The sequence below is a fragment of the Sphaeramia orbicularis genome, chromosome 21 (assembly GCF_902148855.1).
Source record: "Sphaeramia orbicularis chromosome 21, fSphaOr1.1, whole genome shotgun sequence".
In the NCBI taxonomy this organism is placed as follows: Eukaryota; Metazoa; Chordata; class Actinopteri; order Kurtiformes; family Apogonidae; genus Sphaeramia; species Sphaeramia orbicularis.
The window spans coordinates 24,925,213-24,948,981 of record NC_043977.1 but is presented as its reverse complement, the minus strand read 5'-3'; the positions used below and the strand labels follow the sequence as shown (position 1 = coordinate 24,948,981).

General features: G+C 40.5%; 1 protein-coding gene across 3 annotated transcripts in view; it reads left to right on the top strand.

Annotated features, from left to right (window-relative positions):
- Window positions 1-23,769, top strand: part of gpm6bb (glycoprotein M6Bb) — a 33,181-nt gene that overhangs the window by 3,899 nt on the left and 5,513 nt on the right. For 2 of the 3 annotated variants that reach the window (XR_003934383.1, XM_030125397.1), the window contains exons 1-4: window positions 11,035-11,098; window positions 20,072-20,258; window positions 22,066-22,222; window positions 23,294-23,462. Coding sequence is in view for 2 of the 3 variants with exons in the window: in XM_030125397.1 (XP_029981257.1) it covers window positions 11,050-11,098; window positions 20,072-20,258; window positions 22,066-22,222; window positions 23,294-23,462 (562 nt within the window). In the remaining variant the exon portion in view is untranslated. Of the gene's footprint in view, window positions 1-11,034; window positions 11,099-20,071; window positions 20,259-22,065; window positions 22,223-23,293; window positions 23,463-23,769 lie in introns of those variants that run through there. The other variant, XM_030125398.1, reaches the window with a different exon arrangement.

The following is a 23,769-nucleotide window of genomic DNA, read 5'->3' as shown; positions in this document are numbered from 1 at the left end:
AACTCTGGTTTTGTGTAAAATATGCTAAAGGCACAATACGGCCTTTATCTTGCATGATGGAAAATACTGTCTATTACCCAAGTTAAACTGCAGTATATGCATAATCTGTATGCTGGCATCAGTGGATGTATGCAGAGTACAGAAGTGATATTTGCCAGTGAGCAGCAGCCTCCACTCACTGTTTTGTTCACACTCTGATGATTGTTCCAGAAGGCCTGTGGGAAATAATGGGTTGGGGAAAGCTAAAAAGACCCTGCAGCTGATGAGCATTCACTCGCTCATTCATCACACATTGAGCCCCGCTGAAGTATTTCCCATCTACAGTGAACCACAGTATAGCACTCTGAAGGCTGAACACCGCATATGCTTTGATAGACTCTCATGAGCAGAGGACATTGATTAAAAAGTTGTCAATAATGACTGTTTGTTACTGCCAGTGCAGCTGGATGTACTCTGCTGAAAGTTTGGGCCAGGTAATTAGAGTCAAGGGACAGCATCCAGTGTTGAATACTTAACCCACTGCAGAGGATGCACTCGTTGGCTGTCAGATAGTCGGTTTGTTTGTATGAAACCTCTCCCTTCACGCACATTCATTAATACCCATACATTAAGCAGATGCAATTATCTAATTATCTGAACAAGCAATCAGAGTATCATTGAAACTACAATATGGCCAATTGCAATCAATCTCAGGAGCAGTAATTATTGGATAAAAGCAAAATGTGTGACAACATAGAAATGGAAATGAAGGACTGAGATGCAACTCATACCCTTCATTAAGTATAGAATGGTGATTTGATGCAGACCATCTTTCAGAAACAATTACAGTATGATTTTAACGTGATATAAACCAAGACATTTTCAGCAGGCCATGTTTGGGACATTTCTGGCTGTTCAGCAGATGTCTCTGTCTTTGTGGGCTGCAGCTGCTTGCTTGTCCCACTACAGCTGAACCCAGACTGAGCTGATAAACATTGTGTGATGTGGTCCAAGGCTCCAGAAGGAGAGTAAATATGTGTATTTACATTAGTCTGATCAGGTTGTTTAAAAGGTATTCAGTTACTTGATCGTTTTTAAAGGCTTCATGCGACCGCAGTTCAGATGTTAAAGTAGTTAGGTGAATTGGGAAGAAAAAAATGGGGCCTCTTGCTAATTTCCCTGTAAGATCATCTGTAGGGAGTGAGAGCAGAATGCATTAGCCTGCTTTTCAACTGTGGGAGCCTGTAGGATTGAGCTGTTGGCTGTTTGCCCACTGAGTGTATTCAACCCTCCACAGATAGGTCTTTGTCCTCAGTCCTTAAAGCAGCTGCTAAACAACCGTAAGACAAAAGCATCTGGGGTACCCCAGCGCACCAGTGAGAAATGTTCACCATATGAAGAGCCATGCCAGACAGCCTGAGACCATTTGGATGCAGCCAAATGCTACCCCTAGGATGCATTTAGACGGAATTTAAATGAATTCCCATATATCCAACTCATGACTTGACTGTGTGTTAAGTCCTGTCCCTAAGATATTAAAGATGTTTTTTGTCACAGATGCAACTCTTGTGTGACTTCTTTGTACCTCACCGTTGCTCATCTTAGATGTTGCAGGAAATCCACATGACTCATCCTTGCTCATGTTGTTGTGATAGTCCTTCATGTGACACAGTAAAGCCGGAGTTAGAGGCCAGTTGACATACTCTTTCTCCTGCCAGTAATCATCTTCCTGCCCAAGGAAAAGATTTCCAAGTGAGAGTTTTCATTGTCTGCTTATTATCCTCTAGAGAATGCCGTGATAGGCAGGAAGCGGCACTTCTGCCAAGCAGATGAAAATCTGCAATAGCTGAGCTTTTCTAAAACGACAGCTGCAGGAAACCCAATAGCTGAGGGAGAGAGTATGGGGAGACTTGTTTACCTCACAGACACAGTGTTTGGGGGACCGAGAAGATGGATTTTAATTTGACTAAATTGCCAAATTGTGGATTTCAAAAATACACTGAATTTGTTGAGTCTTAACAGAGTCCTTCAGTAATTATGTTTTCACCATTTGCACACAGTTTTTTTCACACTGTTGCATGACTTGCACACTGTTGGTTCACTACAGGGGAAAGGAGAAAAATACCAGCTTACGGCAGCTACAGGGGAAAGGAAATCCCAGATGTTTCTGCCTGAAAAACAGTTTGACCCTGTAACCACACACAAACCAGAGGAGAGATCAGTTAGCTGTAAGAATATTATAGCTACACCACTGAGACGTCTCATAAGTCATTTTAGCTTTTGACCTCTTCTCTATGGGAAAACAATACTGTAACAATAGAGTGGCTGCAGCTGAAAAATGGAGTTTCATTTTGAAGGAGCGGAGCATCTGGCACATAAAGCAGGGTTTCTGCAACTGAAATCAATGTTTCCATTTGTTAATGTCATCATCATATATATACTTTATGTCATACTGTTTTCTTGTACATAGTCTTGTTTTTGTTTGAAAGCCTGTAGATTTGTTCACAGGGATCCTCAAGTGTCCAACTTGTTGCTGTGTGGTGTAGGGTTGGATTGTTTGTGTACAGTGTGTTGAGAGCTTACATTTTAGCATATTATAAGTGATTTTGACATGGAACTGTAATAAATTGTACATTTTTTCCCCACTGGAACTGATGTAGGGACACAACACATCTGATGTTGCCATAAATAGATTGTAGAAGCTATATGCTGTCTGGCATCATGGATAAAAGGACAGTGCAGTCTTTGGTGTTGGAGAGCTGCCTATTAGTGCTTAAAGCAATAAAGTAATGGATTGACCTACTCTAGCAGAGGCCAACCGGGGTGGAGTATACGATTTACTGGAGATTAGGCTCCAGCTATCTGTATTTTCCACCTATTGTTGCACACTTACGGTAGTCTGAATGGCGTCCATCGTGAATCTGTGAACTAGCGGTCCTCTGCAGGGGTGAAAGTGTCAGGTTCAGGTTACAGCCGACTCTCTGTCCTTTCAGGATCCAGGCCCAGGATGCTGGGCTTTGAGACACAGGAGGAACTCCTTATGGAACAATGGCATTAAAATGATCTGTGTCTTGGCTGCTCTGTTGTCATAGTGCTGACCATGAATCCTGACATGGTGGGATCTGGCTGGCTGGCTAGTGGAGCAGCACCGGCTGGGGCTGAATGGACAGGGTTTCTCCTATATCTAATTGGGGGTAGGGGAGCAGTGCTGCAGGGTTTGAAAAGGGTAGAGTCTTGGGTCAGAGGTGAGAGGTTGGCAGCATGAGCCGGAGGACAATAGGGCCGGGGGGGGCGACGCAGGGGGAGTGATACCAGCAGCTGGGAGAGACACAGTGGAGGGTGGGGGGTGTTCATGGGAAGCTCTTAGCTGGAGAGTCTCGTCTGCTGTCTCCACATCTCTGCGCTTCATTATATCTCTATTGTGTGTTATGTGTGTGTGTTCGCATGCTTATGCCCTGTGCAACAAGTAGGAAAATGAAAAAACCCACCAGTGACATTTGGTGTTGCAGCAGCTGACGTGTGAGGTCTTTATGGAGTGGAGACCCTTGCAATCTGTAGCATTTTTTCACTTTGTTTCTCATCCTTGCTAACATTAAGTATATATTCAGGGATTTAAGAGAATTTCATTTTGTCTTCGTTTAATTCCGTCAATTAAATCATGAGCCTTTGTGGTAAATTTTAAACAATTTTACCATTTTGATGCAGCTTTCATGCAGGCAATAATCGCAATATACTTCTGTCCCTTCTTTTGCCAGCAGAATACTAATAATTGGATTAACAAGCATATCTGGAATAAAAGATAGGCTAACACCCGACTTAAAATTGACTGCTGTCCTGTCACTCAGTTATAAAAGGCAACTCTGTGGTCTTTGTGCAGAGCTAAATATAAAATAGCTTACGATGAGAGACATTGTATTTAAAGGATTAACAACACCTATGGAAGTACTGTTGGGATTTATGTGTAATCTCAGGGCAGTTTAATGGCCCATCATATGTTTCCAATGGCTTTTGGACGTGATCTGTGTCAAAATGATGAGGGCGAGTGCAGTAGGCAGATAATGTGTGTGAAATGGAGAAACTGAGAAAGAGTGGACAGTTGAAGTCGGATTATTTACTCCACATGGGGCCAGTGTGAGTGACATTAAACACTTGTGGCTTTTCCATTGGACATCTGTGCAAAACTTTACCGATACTTACTAAACATCGAAAAAACAGAAATGTGTGATGTCGGTTTTTCCATTAAATCACAAAGGCGATGATTTGTTTATTTATTTCGAGATGACACGAGAAGTCATTCTATAAACATGGCGACAAGCATAACTATCACGTTGATTTACAGATATATTCATTATTATTATATGTTACCCCTCTGTCCCGTACTAAATTAAGAAATGATTCAGTTTCTTGGTGTGTCCACACATACTGCACCATGTTTCTTTTAAAACCCTTCTTCTTCACTTTTTGTAACATCCATCAACATCCGTTTTTTTTTAATTCACGTGACTCTAGTTGTGGAAAAAGGTATTTCCATTGCAGTTTTGCTTGATATACCAATTTCGCTACACCTGAAAAACCACCTCTTACCATTGCAAAAACTTTTTATCGAAAAACAAGAGGTTTGGTGAAATTGTTGTTTTTTCATTAGGCAAATTTTTATGCCTAAGTTATATTCACGCAATTTGAGGGTCAATGGAAAAGCGACTGAGAACCACAGCAGTAGGTGGTATTTTATGCAACATGGAGGGTATTCTCTTCTTTATGTTATTATGTGTTTAAAAAAAAAAAAAAAAAAAAGGATTGGGCCTTTTACTATTTAGGGCATCTGCAGAAGAGAGAAAAGACAGTATGTTTTTATGAAGCTTTATTCTTACTGGATAATGAGGAGGTGTTTGTGTGCTTACAGTGCCTCTTGGATAGTTCATTGGCTCCATAATAAAAGTGTGGCAGAAAGCAAAGGCAGCACAGTATCTTCCAAACCAGAGTGATCATTAAGAGGTTTAGTATCTGCTTTTTTACACTTTAGGAAAAACAGTCATTCAAAGACCACTGGATCTTTTGTTTTCTATAAAAAGCCAGATGCCCTAGTCTATATGAGGGTTTATGGGGTCCAGCTACTATAAACCCCTCCTATGTCCACCTCTTTTTGTCTCTTCTAGGTTTATGTTTCTGTCTCCTGGCACAGAATCGCTCCTTTGACTCCAGAATGAAATTATGAAATTCTTTGTTTTTTAGGTTTTGATATTGCATTGGGTTTTTCACCAGCCAAGCCATGGTGGCAGTTTCCAAGTTATTGTAAACCAGAAAGACTGGATAATGTGAAGCATCTGGGTGTCTCACTCGCCTTACAGCACACTTCAGCCAAAACCACAGTGGCTGTGGAAGTGCCAGAGAGTCAGGGCTGTGAAGTCATTTTTAGAGGAAAAACATGGCTGCCAGGCATCCATGAATGTTGCTCCAATTCCAGACCTAACACGATAGTAACACAAACATGCAATTAGAGCAGTGCTGAGTCAGATACCTTGGGCATTGTTTGGTCAAGCACTCATAATTACACAGGAGCGAAAATTTCAATCTGGAAATTTCACAATGGAAAAAATGCCAAGACAGTATATCTTTATTAGAAACGGTTGACATTTAATAGCAAAGGTTTCCTGCTTCTTCCAATGAGAGGTTAGAAATGTTTAAGTATCTTTCCTCTTGTGGTGTAGTTCTTCAGTGGACAATGTTTTTGTCTGAGGGTAAATGATGGTGCACCACAAATGGATGCAGACTTTGGTTTTTGAGGTAGTGTGATTACAGGTCAGTGGAGCAATGTCTAAGGGGTTGAAAAATTAAATCTCCTCACTGGTAAAAATCTATTTGACTATGCATGTCTGCAGGGGCGCCACTACCAATTGTGGGCGCCATGGAAGGTAAACATTGTGGACCCTTTCATAAAATTCAGTATCTTGTCGATCTGTCAGAGAAGGGGGGGGGTCCATACATAACGCCACTTGTGCTAGCGTGAAAACGAAACTGAAACTTAACATACATTCAATGTCCGACTCCTGAATTCTATGCCTCTGTTACACGAAATTTTAACAACTTTTAGCCTGTATCCACTGGACCCCCTCCACTGATCTATGGGCCCCCCACAAATGCTGGGCCCCATGAATTTGTCATGTTTACCCCCCCCCCCCCTCCTTTATCTGTGCCCCAGCATGTCTGTAAGAAGAGGAGTACAATCATTTATGGTGTAATATCTATTCATTCTTTGTGGTTTTAACATTCCAACTATCCTCCAAAAAGATCAATATCAAAGGCGTTCAAGTAAAAGTATTACATTAAGCATCATTACTTGACATGAGGTTTCCAATCAGACTGGAGAAATACCACTTACTGACAGATTCAGAACGAGGCCTGTTGTGATTTTTTTCCTTCTCACTGTGCACATCTTACTATAATGAACAAGGACAGTTAAGTTTCAGTAGTAGAGTCATTTTTTCCATGGAAGAGAGATATTTTTTTTCTTTTTCTTAAGAATTAAACCCAGAGCCTTCATGTACAGTTTGCTTGACTCCTGAACAGCAGCATTTGTTGCAGTTAAAAAGGTGGTGTTGGAGACATGAGCTTTGATCTGCTGTATGTTTTCAGCGGTTCGAACTATATGCTGAAACATATGCAAACTCACAACGAATATATGGTGGTTTTGACTCTCGGACAAAAATGGGTCAGCATGTGAATGGATCTGTGTAATGGGTTTGTGGTCGAATCAATTACTTTCATTATGCCTAACATGAAGGCAGACATACACAGCAGATTGACCAATGAAACTGGGTCAGTAAGGCCATAATAGTACTGTACATAAGCCAGTGCAGTCAATGCAGTAAATAGCCAGAACCAACTTTCTCATGCTATGATATGCTAGAAATCGTTGTTTAATGCATGGAGAAGGATGTGATGTTTTATTTGTGATAGAACATGTCGATGAGTAGTTTGCACTCCTCTTTTCCCTCACACACCCTTTCGGCCTGCTGTGTCCTCTTCAGCTCTGGTCTGTCGAAGCTGCTTTCTCAGGCTGTGGTGTGTGGGTGTACGTGAAGTGCACAGGCCCGATTTCAGTCCTGCCTCCCTGAGAAATCCGTCCTCTCTAAGTGCCAAGCAGGGTGCAGGTCTTCACGGGTGACTGAACATTGAGGGGCATTCAGGGCCCCAGTCTCACAGCGTAAAGGTTGACCCACAATGAAGCCTCCTCCATTTGTATGAGCTTCATCATCATTCAGATTGTGTCCTCAAGTAGGGGAGTGGCGCTGTCGCAACACTGGAGCTGAGCACACTGCACTCATGCAATGCCTCCCACATTCACACGAGTGTTCCCAGCCACTCAGCCTGTCACGGTATTTCTACAAAGCTGATTTTAATTAACCATTTGCTCCTCATGTGTTTGGAATACTTTTTCTCTCTTCATTCTGTCGATACCACTTTTCATAAACGGTTGTCGCTATGTTACAGTTAAGGATCCACCAAATAATAAACTTTTATTATATTTCCAAGGGTGCACTCTGCAGCTGTACTTTTAGGTCATTGTTTTGGTTTTACAGGCCCTTCATACTGCATTGTTTAGTTTCTGTACTTTAATAACCTCTGCCAAGTAGGTCATGCATTTGCCTGTATCTATTCTTGTTCATTATAACAAAACTACTGCACTGAGACTCATGAAACTTAATGGAAGGATATGGAATGGGTCAAGGAGGAACTATTTTGGGCAAATCCGGAAAACAGCTCAGATCTTTTTTTTTTTTTTCCGTTTTTCCAAACCTTGCCAGATAAAGCCTTGGCGGAAGAGTGTACATGTACTAGGGCTGCACCATTAATTGTTAAAAAATCGCGATCTCGATTCACACATGTACGTGATCTCATTTAAGCATTTTATTTCACGGGCTGCATTACAAACAAATGCCTCCCCCAACCAATGATAAAGCGTCTTTACAACACGTGAGCCTGCTGCTGTCAGCTGCAGTTGAGTGAGGAAAGAGTGAATTACAGCGGAGGAACATCTGCGATAAAGAGAGCGAAATGGATGAAAACGCCAGTGGTAGTGGCGAGTCACCCACCCGAACTCGTGCCCAATAAAGGTTTGCATTCGGCGGTGTTAATCTCATGTCGGTCTTCTTTTCTGTCGTCCGGATCCAAGTGTCTTTTCACTTTCACCTCTGTGACCTCTGTGCTGTTCTTTTCTTGTCTTTGCCAGAGAGGATAACTCGGCCTTTAACCAAGAATCAAAAACTTCGCCCACTCCAAAAGTTTCATATTAAAAAAATTCCATTGTGTGCTGCAAACTTTCAGAGTAACTGATGTTGCTTAGCAACCGGGACCAAAAGTGACCGGACTACTTGTGGAGTGATATGAAAGACGTGAATCAGAGCTAAAAGAACCCATTTTCCTTGACTGCGGTGCAATAAACATTTTGTGAAAAAAAATACAAAAATTGTGCCAGAGAATCGTGATCTCAATTCTAAGCAAAAAAATAGTGGTTCACATTTTTGCCAGAATCATGCAGCCCTAACATGTACACAATGTTTCATGCACAGCTGTAGCAAACAGGCAAAGATGGTGAAAGACAATGTAATTTGTTGTAGAGCTGCAACCGATTAATCGACTAGCGCTTGAGGCAAAAAGTCCCGATTCGATTAATCGACTCGAATTGATTGAAGGGAGATATTCTATTGCAATTTTTCTGAATTGAAGCTTCTTTGTGCGTCACAATAAGCGTCCGTGTGAAACACAACAGTGGAACCAATGTTTAACAGCAGAGAAATGAAGGAAACAAAGCTTTGATTCAGGAGAATTGTGGTTGAATGATTTTTTTGGATCACTTTGAGTCGATTAATCGGTTGCAGCTCTAATTTATTGCATGGAATTATGGTGTGCTTTGAGTTTTGCAATATTTATTGTCAAATGAGGTAAACTGTCTGCATTTGAGTGACGGCTCACACTGACTATTCCTTCACATTTGCTAGACCTACTCTGAGTTAAAGAGATTGATGAAGGATTTATAAGAGTAAGAAGAGAGACTGTATTACCTAATCACAGTATAAGAACTAAGAGACTTGCAGCAGTTACACTTGTGTGTGTATGTGTGTGTACATGTGCACTGGATGGATTATACAAGCCTGTTAGTTCACTAGTGGAAAATTCACCAAGTCATTAAACCTTTTCATGTACATAGTGGGTAAACTTTTTTAATTCCTTTACAAATGACTTAAATAATAGTAACATTAATTATGATTTGATCTTTACACCAAGAAAAATATAATTATGGGCCACATTTGTCATCATTTCAATCCAAAATGTGTGTTTTTTTTTTTTTTAGTACAAGAATGTAGAATACTTTTGAGTTGGTCCTAAAATACCATTTGACCAGACCCAGTCACATGTTTGGCATTTCCTTTTACATGAGTGCTATAAACTCGAACATTTTGTTGTCCGTGCAGTTTCTAAAAGCTTGCAGATGGCTCTCCGGATGGTTTTGTTTTTAGTTCTACTTAGTAAGGATCTGGTTTAATGGTTAGGTTGGACATATTTGGTTCATAACTTTGCATCTTAATGTTAACTTCTTCGTTAAATTTATGAGAGTCACAAACGCAGTGACATCAGATCTGAGTTCAAAGAGCTGTCCGTGATCTTCATAGGGGTTGAGGTGTCAGTTCTCCACTTCACAAAGATGATGTCAGTTTTCCTGGAGTTTTACACGGCTGACGGTGAAAAAGCTTGAAGATTAGTGCGGCATTTGTTGTTGTGGGATCCCCGCTAAGTTCACTTCCCTGACCCCTGAGGCTCCCCTCCCCTGCTGATGCCCCTCCTCTCTGAGGTCTGGTATCCGTGAGAAGACCCCACTCCAACTCCGCTCCTGCAGGGCCCCCCCCCACCCCACACACACACACACACACACCCCCGCCGCTGAAAGGCCTTTCTCTCATTAGCATGCCCCTGGGGCTGCTTGGCCCGCTGTTGCCAAACAAACACAGCCAAGATCTTCTTCCCTGTCTCCTTCACTGTCTGTGTCTCTGGTCATGTCTCACCATCCATCTTCCCCTGTCTGTTATTTTTAACAAGTTGTTTCTCACTGAATCATCCTCTTTGATTTTCTCGTCTTCTCACGTTTCATAGCTCCTTTGTCAACCCCCTTGTAGCCCCTTTTTAAATTTGCTCAAGTTTCTTACCCTCCTCATTCTCTGCTTCTCCCATTTTCACATGCTGCTTCCTCTGTTGTTTGCATCAGCCCAGAGGACGTTCTGTTGTGTGCCTGTAGTGGAAATGTAGATCTGGTTTTCTTTCCTGTGTCCTTTTCATGTGCGTTAGAAGCGACCAGATGGAGGGAAGACAGCGGTCAGAGGTTGCTAATGTATGCTGCCGGAGACGAGGGCATATGGTGCAAAATCAGAAGATGAAGCGTTCAGCCCTACATCACAGCAGACACACCACACACACTTTGAACTGTGGTCAGATGGGAAATGGAGAAAAGTTGTGTGCCTTTAGGCTTTCTGCCACAGCCTCAGTCAATTAAAGTCGAGGTCCCTACTTTCCCATCTGCAACCCCCCCTCTCCAGTGTATCAAGCCTCTTCTCAACAGGTAGCTTCCCTTGAATTGCTATTCATGCTGCCACTTCACTGTGAGAGAGGAACGTCTGAGAGCAGGGAACGTTTTGAGGACATTGAGGATTTGTGTGTCGTTAGAGGGACAAATTAATTTGAGCCAAACTAAAAAAAAAAAGTCACATGTTTGTCGATTTTCAACTGATATGCCTGGGGTAAACTCATAAAAGTCTTGGCTATAGTCTAAGGCCTCTGCATTTTGAGAAGGATCTGTGATATACAGTGTAATTTCTGGAGGTTGAATGGCAAGTAATGAGCAAATGTAGAGGACAGAGGAGGAGAGAGAGAAAGAGAGAGAGAGTGGGAGAGAAAGAGCAGAAACGTGCAGGAAGAAGAGGGAGCAAATGAGTGAGCAAGAGAGGAGAGAGTAAGGGTTGGGAGGAAGAGAGTATTTGCTGAAAGGAAGCATTTTTGTTGAATGGGAGAAAAACAACCATGGAAACTCCATCAGAAGAAAACCAAGACCAGAAGCAGGACAAAAGAGGTACCAATGAGCACTTACAAAGAGCCAGTTCAGTTCTTTTCACTGCTGTTTACTGGGGCTTTAACCTACTCCAGCCTGACTGGTTTCATTTCACACAATAGTTAGACAGATTTTGCTCTGCAGCGAATCACAATTTCTATCTGTCAGCACAGCCTTCTTGTTTGAGCAGTTGCATTTCCATAACTCTTAATATTTCAGTAGCAGATGACGCTTCTGCAACACAGCGGCTGATGTTGTGCTTTAACTGTTTCGCCAGCAGTATTTCTTGCAGTTGTTTTATGATCTAATTAGTTGTGTGTCTGTTGCAAGGTCTTTGTTGCCGCTGGTTATCATCATGATTGCGTTCCCTTTAAGGACGGTGAGCCTGTTACTGAATCAACAGCAGATCAATCAAACCTCAGGGTGTGTTTGAGTTGTTTTGTAGAAAGTGGGGATGGTTGATTAATGAGATTGATGAGAAGGGGCTGACAAGGACAAAGATAAGTGAACCAGATATACCAATCATAAAGGGACACCCGTAAGCTTTGTGCCTAAAAGATAGAGTAGTTATTAACCTACTCCTCCCTGTGTTTGTAAAAATCAACAAAAAACATAGATTTTTTGTATTGCTCTTTGTTCTAAGCGCCTTGTTCTCATCAATCATATATTCGCTTAAGAGTTAGAATCAATGAGGTTTACTTTCGTTACAGATTCATCTGTTAGTTTTTCCATTTCTAATCACTAATTGTTATGCTGAACGTATCAAAAAACTGTAAGAACTGAAAAACACTTCCTGAAAAACACCGTGACTTTTTCATACTGTTCATTTCTGCTGACCAATAGCAAAACCTATTCATATCACACTGATATAAGAATCTGGAATGACAATTATAGGATTTTGCTTGTATCAATATAACATTTGGGATATTATTGATTAGATGATTTGTTTATTTATTTATTCACTACATAAGATCATGAAATAAGTTTTTTTTGTTTGTTTTTACCTTTGCCATTTTACCTTCACTATTAGTTTTCATCAGGGTTTGTCTGTCTGTCTGTCTGTCTGTCTGTCTGTTTGTTTGTCTGTTAGCAAGATAACTCAAAAAGTTGTGGACAGATTTTCATGAAATTTTCCGGAGATGTTGATACTGGCACATGGAACAAATTATTACATTTTGGTGGTGATCGGAGTGGGGTGGGGATGGGGGATTTTATTGTTTGTTTGTCTGTCTGTTAGCATGATAACTCTAAAAAGTTATGGAGGGATTTTGATTAAATTTTCAGGAAATGTTGATGCTGCCACAAGGAACAAATTATTAAATTTTGATGATGATCGGGGTAGGGTGGGGATGGGGGATTTTTTGTTTGTCTGTCTGTGAGCTCGATAACTCAAAAAAGTTATGGACGGATTTTGATGAAATTTTCAGGAAATGTTGATACTGCCACAAGGAACAAATTATTAAATTTTGGTGGTGATGGGGGTGGGGGGGTGTTTGTCTGTTAGCAACGGATTTGGATAAAATGTTCAGGAAATGTTGGTAATGGCACAAGGAACAAATGATAACATTTGGTGGTGATTGCGGGGGGGGTGGGGTGGTCAACCTTGGTGGAGGTCTGCGCTCTCTGAGTGCTTTTGTAGTTGTATTAATTCATTTATTTTTAGCAGTAGACACAACTATTTTCTAGGTTATTAATCAAAATATCACTCTGGCTGCTTACTTTTAAAATGTATATAATTATTTTCCTTCTTTAATTGAAACTGTCCTACCTTTGTTGTTATGTTTCCATTTTGCCAGAAGGGCTCTCTTTTAATTACCTCTCCCAAGACTCCATTTTATTCATCCATGTCTTCCTTCTCCCTATACATTTTTCTTTTTTTTTTTTTCTGACAATTAATGGCTTTGTTAGAGAGCAAACATTAGAGAACTGACAGGAAATGAGAATGGATATGGATGGAGAATGACAACAACAGTCCCTAGCCAGACTCCCAACTGGGGGACAGTGTGATTACATGGTTGGCGCCTTAAATCCGTAGGCCGCCACAGAGCCCCAACCTTTGTCTTTTTATTTGGAGCCTGTCTTATGAAGCTCGGGTTGAGTTTGGCTGCTGCAGGCCTGTAGGTTGTGTTTTCTGCCTATTAATAAACTTGCATCTAGTAATTCTCTCTCAACGTTTAATTAAAACATCACAAATCATACTCATATATTTAGCCTGTTTCTTCTCCCCAAATGCACATTAAGAAATTACAAGCCATTATGGACATCATTGACTCTCGCTGTCATTTAATACAAGTGCCTCGGCTCCTTTCATATAATCACTACTGAGCTGAAATCACCAGATATTAGCTGACAGAGGGTAAGTTTCCCTTGTTAGATAAGTAAACACATGCACTTTTGACAAATTTGCCGGCCCAGATTTTACGTTCCCTTGAGAATGGCTATTATAGCCATTATGGCATTTTTAAGTATAGCTGCTCTCAAAGTGGAGAGTGTGGAAAATGAGACTGTTTCTCATAAATGGTGTTTTGGCAGCTCGCCCCAATGGAGCAACAAACAACAATACTTAGCATTAGCTGTAAACACACACATCTGTTAGCAATGAGGCTAGATGTTAGATTAGAAGTGGGTGCTGTTTTTAATAGCGCTGCATCCAAATGTCTTGGTTGTTTGGGACTTGGGGGAAAAAATGAAAGCGTTGCAATGTCTTCATGCCAAATTGTGTATGTCAAAGTGTGTTTATTTATGAGAGGGAGGTCTATTTGTATATGACGGGCATATTTTCACTATGAACATATGATTATGCGGTGCTTGTATGTGGTATGGGTATCTCGTGCTCTCCAAATCACATCCAGTTGGCACATTTAGGTGTAATCAGTGACTCAAAAAAAGCTTTTTTTTTTTTTTTTCCACTTCCCACTGAAGGAGTCAGCTGTCGGAACTTTTCAGCTTCCTGGTGACGACAGGCTGTGTTCACATCGTGGTTCTTGTTGAAGGATAAAGGGTGAAGCAAGCTGCAAGGACGAATATGATGAGCTTGTGTTTGCACAAACTGTGGACAGATTAATTGATTTAGAGGCTCCGTGACAAACATCATAGAGCTGCTGGGATGTCGTTCCCTTCCGTTCCCCTCAAATGCAATGTTCACCTTTACACAACAAAAGACCTCAAAGTATAGGCACCGAAATAGTAAAAGTAAAGCTCCTCTGTATTGTAAGAATGGGCTGTGATATTAGATAATACTGCAGGATTGAGCTGATTTGGCCTTAATTAGTGTAAATTCCCAAGCAGATTTGTAGAATGAACAATGCCAAGAAGGAATAACAGTGAACATGGGGCCACTGGAGGTCTGGGACATAGAGGAAGTTGTCCAGTTTGTGTTTTAATAGTAATTTACGATGCTAAGATTGCACACTTGTTTTCTTTTGTCAGTCAGTCTTTAATGTTGTGTATGCAACAGGTCAGTAAGAGGTGATATGCAGAAAGGTTTTTGTGTTTTGCTCAGGGTTTTGTCTCAGACAGAACTGTTCTGTAAATAATAGTTCAAAAAAGAAGAGAGCTGTCGTCATTTTTATAGTGTTCCACTCTCATGATTCTTAATGCTGGTATTAACTCAAGGTGTAAGGTCGCTGCTCGAAGGTCAAGAACTCAACAAAATATGAGAAAAATTACATAAAATAATAAAGGCAGAGGGCATCAAAAGTAATGATTGAGAAGGATTATTATTGTGAGAGTCCATATGGTCATAAGTTCAAAACTTACCTTTAACTAAAAGATCAGCATGTTGCACATAATTCAACACATCTTAGGTTTTATTTTTCAGCTTCTCTGCATTTTTTTTTTTTTTTTTAACACTCAAAGTAAAATATAAACATATTTACAGCAATATATCACTTCGGCATTTTTCAATTTAGAGCAATCGTACAATACAAAAAAATAATTGATCACATCAATAATAAAAACTTGCGCATTGACTCATGGGGATCCACACATTCTAGATCCTCTGACACAGTTCATTCCTTTACTTTCTTGGTAAATTCCATTGGCATTTTCAGTTGAATAACCGCTCAGCTGGCATGTCTGTTTCTGCACATGAAATTTGACACCATGGCAACATGGTGTCAAATATGGTGTATTGTTTATCTGTTGCTAGGTAACTCACTTCAATGATGATTTGATGATTCTGGGCATGGCAACTTGATTGGCCATTGGGAGGCTATTGTATTCCAAAATTACTAATATCTCCCAAAATATTGGTCTTATCAACTTGCCGTTTTCACTAGTCACTTCCTTGACCAAAAATACATAAATATACCGAACTGCAGCTGTCGGCATTTGCAGATTTTGTATGAGTCCCGAGACACACACACAGAGTCCAAGTCCCTTTTAATATATAGATTAATAATCCTTAATAAAGATGCTTAAAAGCAGTGTGCACATGCTGCATGCACTGATTTATTCCTTCATTATTGAAATGAGGTATTAAATAATGACAGATTATTCGGTACTGGATGGTATTCCATCATATTGTTGGTGCCACAGACATATCCTAGTTCAGTACCCAACCCTAGAGAGGGTGTGGTATTAGTGAGAGCCAAGCAATGAATCAGAGAAATTAAACATTATTTCCTTATTGTTTGGCAGTGGTTATGCACTAATTCACGAATAAATCCAACCCCTTTGACCCATAGGAAGTTGGAAACACATGCTTCATCCTGTCTGTGATGTTTCTATAGCTATGTCACCTCCTGTCAATTAGACTACAAGAGGAGACGTTACATTTTTATTTAGTTTCATCTGTGTTGTCATTGGATGTGGAGTGCATGACTTGCCCAATTGTCCACACCCAGAAATGTCCAGAACACAAAAAAATGAAGGCTTATTATTGCATGTAGCCTATGTGTTACTATTTTTAATGGAAACCTTTTTAATGAGCCTTTTGAGTTGAGTTTGAAGTGGCTGCTTTGGCCCATTGTGGCTGAGCTATGTGCAGTGCAGAAGGGGCACACAGGATGGAGCTCAGCAGTGGGCTTGTCCAGGGCCCCAGTCTGTGGGCCGGAAGAGCGAGATTGTAGCTCGCTGTAATTCTGAATGGCCCCTGAGAGTCCTGTGTGATGGACAGTCTAGGGCTGCACACTGGCTCTTTGTATCGGGCCTTCTTGGACTCTTTCTCTATTTTTTTTTTTTGGTCTCTCTCACACAATGTCACACATGCAGACACACACTGTCTTTTTCACACAAGCGTCTTTATCCGTTTCTCTCCTCGTGATCTTGATGTGGCAAGTCTAGGCTCCGCTGTAAGGCCAGAAATTGTCGCTACGAACAGTTCCAAAGCTGTCTGTGTTTCTTTCTTTTAGTCTGTTTTTCTTTCAACAGCTCTTTCCTCCTGTAGCAAAGAGACTGAGAGAAGGGAATCATGAAGTGATGGTGTTCTAACCAGGAATATTAGTAGGAGACCAGGAGCATGTGAAAGTCATCAGAGGGAAAATACCCAGCGTGATGTTCATTTAGGGTGATCCACTCAGAACAAGCCAGCAGGATCCGTGTAGTGGGTCCTTGTTGTTTAGAAAGTCACCAGCTCCTACTGTTATCCCCTGTGGAGGAGGGTGAACTGGGCTAAAGTCTGTTCTGTAATATCCTGTGTAAGCTATGAAATCCCACACAATAAACTCAGAGAAAACAATCCATGCTTTGGTGCTTGGTTCATTTTCTGTACAGTACTACATCCACAGTGCATCTAAATAGAAAACCATGAATCATGGAAGAAGGGAAAAAATGCTCAGTTATGGAATTTAATGTTATTTCTTAATGACAGAATTGCTTTAGTATTATAGTAAAATATAGTAGCCGTATATAGTATAATAAAGAGTAATCTATATGCATATGAAAAGTGTGTTTTGTACATGAACTTATTTTCTATGTATAAATATTGGTTGCTGCCATTTTGACCTAGACTCCCTGGTTGAGGAGATCTTAATTCTTCTTAAATTAAGGGAAATGGAGTATATGCAACCTAACATGTCCACATTAAAATATCTTAATACAATTAGGCCTATGTTATGTCTTTTGTTGACTTATGTATCAAATGACTTCAGCAATGAACAAACTTAAATAAATTCACAATTTTATTCAGTCTAACGTCCAGTTTCATTTAGCTGCCTGTCAGTGATCATGACTTCAAATCATTACTAACGTTACTTGTGGCTGTTATTAAAAGGAAATAAATAAACATCATCCAACTTTAAAACTATCTGTAAACATGATCAGACATACTTTCACCTGCACTGGTGGTGGAAACAATGCTTAAGATCCCATGATATTTCTTTACACATCTTTAATTTTGTCTTTGATTGACAGACCCCAAGTGGCAGAAATTATATTTAATAGGTGGAGTAAACCATTCTGGAGAAAGACTTCATATTTAAACTCATACACTCACCATCTGTACTTTTTTCAGAAGCTCTGGCCTCTAAATGAAATGACGCACATTGCATTTGCTTATCACAAATTTCATGCAAAAGCATGAAAAATCTGCTGCCGATTGACTGCAAAACTGTTTAATGGATCAGTCCAAGGTACTTTTTCCCACTGAAAGAACCAGAGTTATGTACAAAAAGCCATTTCTTTTAACACACAGGCCTTTAGAGAGAGATTTGCCGAATTTAGCAAAATTTTATATCTCACAGACGCCGTAATTACTTCAAAGTCCCACCTCTGCACGGATCAGACTTCACTTTGCTGCAGACTGCAGCCCCCGTGGTACTTGGTACAGAGCTGTGTCAGAGTGCTGTTGAGCTTTGATGTCATTTCTGTCTCGCCTGATGTCTAATACCAAGAATAAAGTTTTGACAGAGGCCCTTTGTGAGCTGAGTATTATTCCAGAGGTTGCTAACAACTGATCCACATCATCGGGTCACTCCTTTTGCCAGTGTTGTTTCAGTCAACCAGAACAGAGTTGTACTAACCTGCCAACATGTCATGTACAGCTGTGAAAATAGCACCTTGGATTTATTGTGTTATTAAGCATAACACCTAATAAGTGCCACGGATGGGGCTTCTCTACAGAGAGAGATCTGAGTTCACGCCACAGAAATATGTGGTTATTTATTCATATGCTTTTGTTGCTATGGTTAACTAGTGATTATTGGAAACAATGAGCCATTTAATGTGTGCTAATAGATGCTTGAAAATCACTACAGCGAAAGGGTCACTAACTAATGGTAGCTTATTGATCTCATTGGTGGCTTTTAGCCTCATGTACATTTTTTTCTCTTTAAGTGCACCACATTATAGAAGCAATGCAGATGCACATACATCAGTCTGTCCATTATGGTCTCTGTGGGATGGGCTTTTAAAAACCTAATAGACACTTGATGAGAGGGACAGTCGGGCTGGTTTTTATCCCTGATGTGCCAAAGTGTATTGAAGTTAGATCAATTCATAATGGAAAAAAAGTGACTCCCTCTGCACCTATGTACTCTGTTATTCAAGCATTGGAGCAACTTCTGATTGTTAGAACTGAATGATTTACAGGCAAGACTCTAGTTCTACATCCGAACTACCTGACAGTGACATCCACTACAAGAGAAGGCCTTTAAAACCCTTTAAATGGACTGTATTTACTTTGCAGCTGGGCTCAATATCCTGTGGACCTCTGCGCTTTCAGCCCCATCTCCCTCACCCTCCCTAACACGCTCATCAGAGAAATGTGGGCTGCGGTAGAAGTCAGCGACTCTGCTGTGGGCACACTCATTGAGTTGTGGTTAACATGCTGCCATGGCAACTGCTATTCACCCATCCTGGGACAAAAAATGTTTTTATCTCCCTGTACTACACAAACAGTCAGGATGAAGCATCTGAGTGCAAAAAGTATTGTCCCAGCAACAGTAGGTCATTATAATTTCTTTTGTTATGGTAAAGACCACAAACACAGATGAACCTAGTTTTCTTGACACATGGAAGACTCATGAAGAAAAGATTTTTGGTCGGATTTGTCTTTATTAACTTCAGACATAGAAAAGTCAAATAAAAACCTTGTACATAGATTAACAAGTGCACCGAATGAGGCTAGAGTTTAGTCTGATTTTCCTGATCATCATTAATGCTGACTTGGACTTTAATGTTTTACCTCCAAGCCAAAAAATATACAAACAGGCTCAATCAGCAGAACAGCTTTCTGAAACCCTTCCCAGTGCGACATCAGGCTAATGTGTGAGCTTCAACACATAAACAGGCATTGACCCCAGTGTCCTGTGACTCTCCAGCATCCTGTCAGACACATGTGGATGTGATTGGAAACACACTGGGGATTGTTTGAACGTGTCCACAGATAGTGCATTGTGGTGGCTGGTTCCATTTCATAGGTTATAAGAACACATTGGATGAGACAGGTCCATCTGGGTCACTTCATTCTCTCATTGTGAAGCTGGCATTGATTACCATTACAGCTTGGCAGACTTTCATCGCTCTGACCTGTTGTTGGATGGCCATTAGTGCCCTTTAAATGCAGCGATGAATCGTCAGAGGAAACTTTAAAGGCAGTGACTGTAAAACCTCAGTAGCACCCAGTGAGCTGCTGCTGCTTCTTTTTCTTGTTCTTGTTGTTCCTCCTGTTCTTGTTGCTGCTGTTCTTCTTGTTTTTGTTCTTGTTTTTGTTGTTCTTCTTCTTCTACTTCTTGTTCTTCTTGTTCTTCAAATTCATAGATTTTCAGATAAATCTATACTCCTTGGGTCTTTTCAACAAGTCACAGTCTATAATATAATGATTATTGGTGTGCTCAATCATTTATAGACCCCTTTAAAATCAATATCAAATGTGTTTGCATTAATCATGCATGGACAATTAATGCAAATATCCATTTCCTACTTAATTTCCTGCCATTTTCTGTTCTGCAGTCATGTGAAACACTTCCCATTTGTATGAAAACCTCTGTACAGTGTTCAAAACAATGATATAACATGATATAAGTGACATTTATCTCTTTGTCCTCCCTATAGGTTGCTTTGAGTGCTGCATCAAATGTTTAGGCGGGGTGCCGTACGCGTCGCTGGTGGCTACAATCTTGTGCTTTTCTGGAGTCGCCCTGTTCTGCGGATGTGGCCACGTGGCTCTCACTGGGACTGTGACCATCCTGGAAACCCACTTCTCCAGGGTTACCAGTGACCATGCCATGCTGACTGACGTGTAAGCAATGTTGGGAAATGTAATAGGATATATATATAACTACACTGTTTCCTATTAAGTTGGAATAACATATTTTTACCTCTTCTCATGAAATGATCGTGACAGTATGATTTATTCTTTATAGATTAAGTGTAAATGAGACTCGGTATGTGATCATTGCACCTGGTTCTTAAGGTGATTACTGATGTGTATAAATAGGAATAAAAAGAAGAATGTGTCTGAAACAAATTTATTCCAACTTTATGGGCAACAGTGTAGTTTCACTGTTAAAAATGTATTAAGTAATGTATGTAAGTAATGCCCTTACAGGTTTGTGTTTTTAAAGGTTAAAGGTTAACTTGCTTTAATATCCCTTTAGGGAAATTTGGTCTCTGCATTTTACCCATCCTAATACGCACACAGTACCTAGAATTAGCATTTTGTTCATGACTTTTCATGTAGATATTTTAAACAGGGCAATAAAGCTCCAAAGTCCTAAAAACATAAATATAACCCAACATTGCACAGTAATGTTAGATTAATATTTTCTGACTTTCTGAACTGAAAGCTACATTATTAGACCATCAAAAGTCATCAGAAACAATGGTTATGCAGTCAAGTACTAACTCCTGTGTGTATCATGTGACTAAAACAGACAGAAAAGAAAACATGGAATGTCTAAAAGCACTGTTTTTGGCAGTACAATGCCATAGATATTAATGTATACACTTAAGTGATTTTGGTTATGATCAAGAAAACCATGGAAAATGGCTAGATACCAGCTCTGAAATTAAACTCTTATGAGCTATTTTTGTTATCATTGTATTTGTCCAAACAAATGTATTTTTAGTTGTACCAGGCATTAAAATGAACAAGAAATTGAAGAAAACAAGGGTGGTCCAATAATTTTTTCTGCTGTATATGTGTTCAGCAAAATGGCCAGCTGTTTGAGTCATATAAGCCTTTTACTCGAAACAGTCTGTTTTATGTAACTGCTTTATAATCACCAACGCTGTAACTGTAATTACATTTATTAGAATTTTATATTCTAGTTGCTCCCCCACATTGCACGTAAGCAGACTTACAGTCTGAGAAACAGCTGTTTTTTTTTTTTTTACATCATCCCAGTCAATGACAAGGTTATTCCAAATATTATCCTTGATGTCATAATAACAGCGTTTACATGTCCCGCTTAAATGACTTATGGTCTTATGTAACCCTCACAAAAAACAGAAACCATTCGACACCAAAAGAAAGATAGTGCTTTTAATGACAGTGACTACATGTAGACTATTTTTAGCAGATAATGTCTCCCTAGATCACCTTATCCTGGAGAACAGACCTAATAAGGACTGTTTTGAACACCATTTATTAGACCAGACAATAAAAGGAAAGACAAGAGCCAGGGCTGAACATATGTTTTATGTTGGCGTGGACTTGGAGAGAACTGTTTAATCCAAGAGGTCCTCAGAGGCAGCCCGTCTTTTGGCAGATGATTTCCAGAGACATGCATCACCTGTTATCTCCACGTTCAGTCAGAGTGTCTGTCTTCACTTCTTAAAGGAGCTGGACTGCTATCTCAATCACAACCATCTGTTGATGATTAATCACTCCTGGTTACTCATGTTTTAAAGATTTCATGCAAAAAAAATTGATTAATGATTCTAAACAGCTAGACATGCTTTTCCTTCTGCGGGTCTCCAGGTGTTGCACTGAAGCAAGAACAAGTTTGATTTGTGTTTGGATTTTGAATTTTTTTTACCCTCTATTGTGACTTTACTGGCACATCTAACCTTATATATATGTGTGTGACATTGCCTTTTAACAGAATACAGCTGATGCAGTATGTCATCTACGGCATTGCTTCGTTTTTCTTCCTCTATGGGATCATTCTGCTGGCTGAGGGCTTCTACACAACCAGTGCAGTGAAGGAACTGCACAGTGAGTTCAAGACCACCATCTGTGGGCGCTGCATCAGTGGATTGGTATGTTACTAGAACCACCCTGAAGTGCTAAACCTGATTTTTTTAATCACCCCTTGTGGAAAAAGCAGAGTTTAAACCATATCTAAACAGAACGTGCATAGACTTGAAAACCCTCGGCCTTCAGTCCACACCAAAGTTTTTGCACATACAGACGGACGGACAATAAGGTGGATGCTCACCGCCCCAGCTCACGGACCTAAATCCATCCTCAGTCCGGACCTCAATACATAATTATACAAGTAACACAACGGACTTGTATGTGGAGGAAGTGAAAATGAGTTCTCTTCACTTTATCATTGTTTTTGACTATCTGCTGCCCCCCATGGTTGAGAATCAGTGGTGCATGCCAAAGTTTTTGCATATACATGGACGGATGGATGGACGGACAGACGACCAACTGATGACAATAGTCTAAAAATGATATAGACATAAATAAAACAGAAATAATACAGACAATGCATGGACTGAAACGGTGGGCGACACGGTGCCTCACATCAAGAAGGTCCGGGGTTCAATTCCAATACCTGTCTACTAGGCATGATTTTATGTCCGTATTCAAATGTTGTGAGGTATGCTGGGCAATTTTAGCCTCTTGTGCCATCGTACAATGGCACCACGGGTACAATGCTGCTAGTACAGACAATGCATGGACTGGAACGGTGGGCGACACAGTGCCTCACAGCAAGAAGGTCCAAGGTTCGATTCCAACACCAGCTGATGGGGGTGGGGCATGTTTGCATGTTCTCCCCATGTCTGTGTGGGTTCTCTCCGGGTACTCCAACCTCCTCCCACCATCCAAAGACATGCACTAATAGGTTAGTAGGTTAATCTAAATTGCCCATAGGTGTGAATGTGAGAGTGATTGTTTGTCTCTATATGTCAGCCCTGTGATGAACTGGTGGCATGTCCAGGGTGTACCCCGCCTTCCCCCATAACTAACTGGGATAGGCTCCAGCGACCCCCGTGACCCTAGTGAGGATAAAGCGGGTTCAGATAATGAATGAATGACTGAATGACATGGTTTTGTTATTGTCCAGTGATGCTAACAGTTGTCGATCATTGTCTCCTCAGTTTGTGTTCCTGACGTATATTCTGGGTGTGGCCTGGCTCGGTGTTTTCGGCTTCTCTGCTGTGCCAGTTTTCCTTTTCTACAACATGTGGTCTACCTGTGCCGCTATGAAGTCTTCCGTGGCCAACTTCACCAACATTGACTCAATCTGTGTGGATGTCCGTCAGTATGGTAAGAGAATAGCACTCATGTCCAGTACTTTTAACCATTCGATTCATATTCTTCAGATTAGTGCACACTGAAGAGGAAGGAAACCAACACAATCTACCTCACAATATTTAACTCCCTCCCTAATCTGTGAGCGGAGGCCATAATACAATATATACAATATTACAACATAATATACAGTAAAATCTCTATTTATTCCCAATTAAATGTAAAGCGTTTTCATTACACATGCTCTGACAAAACACTCACGTAAATACACACCCTCTACAAATATACACACTGTAGTATTCATTCATTCATTCATTCATTC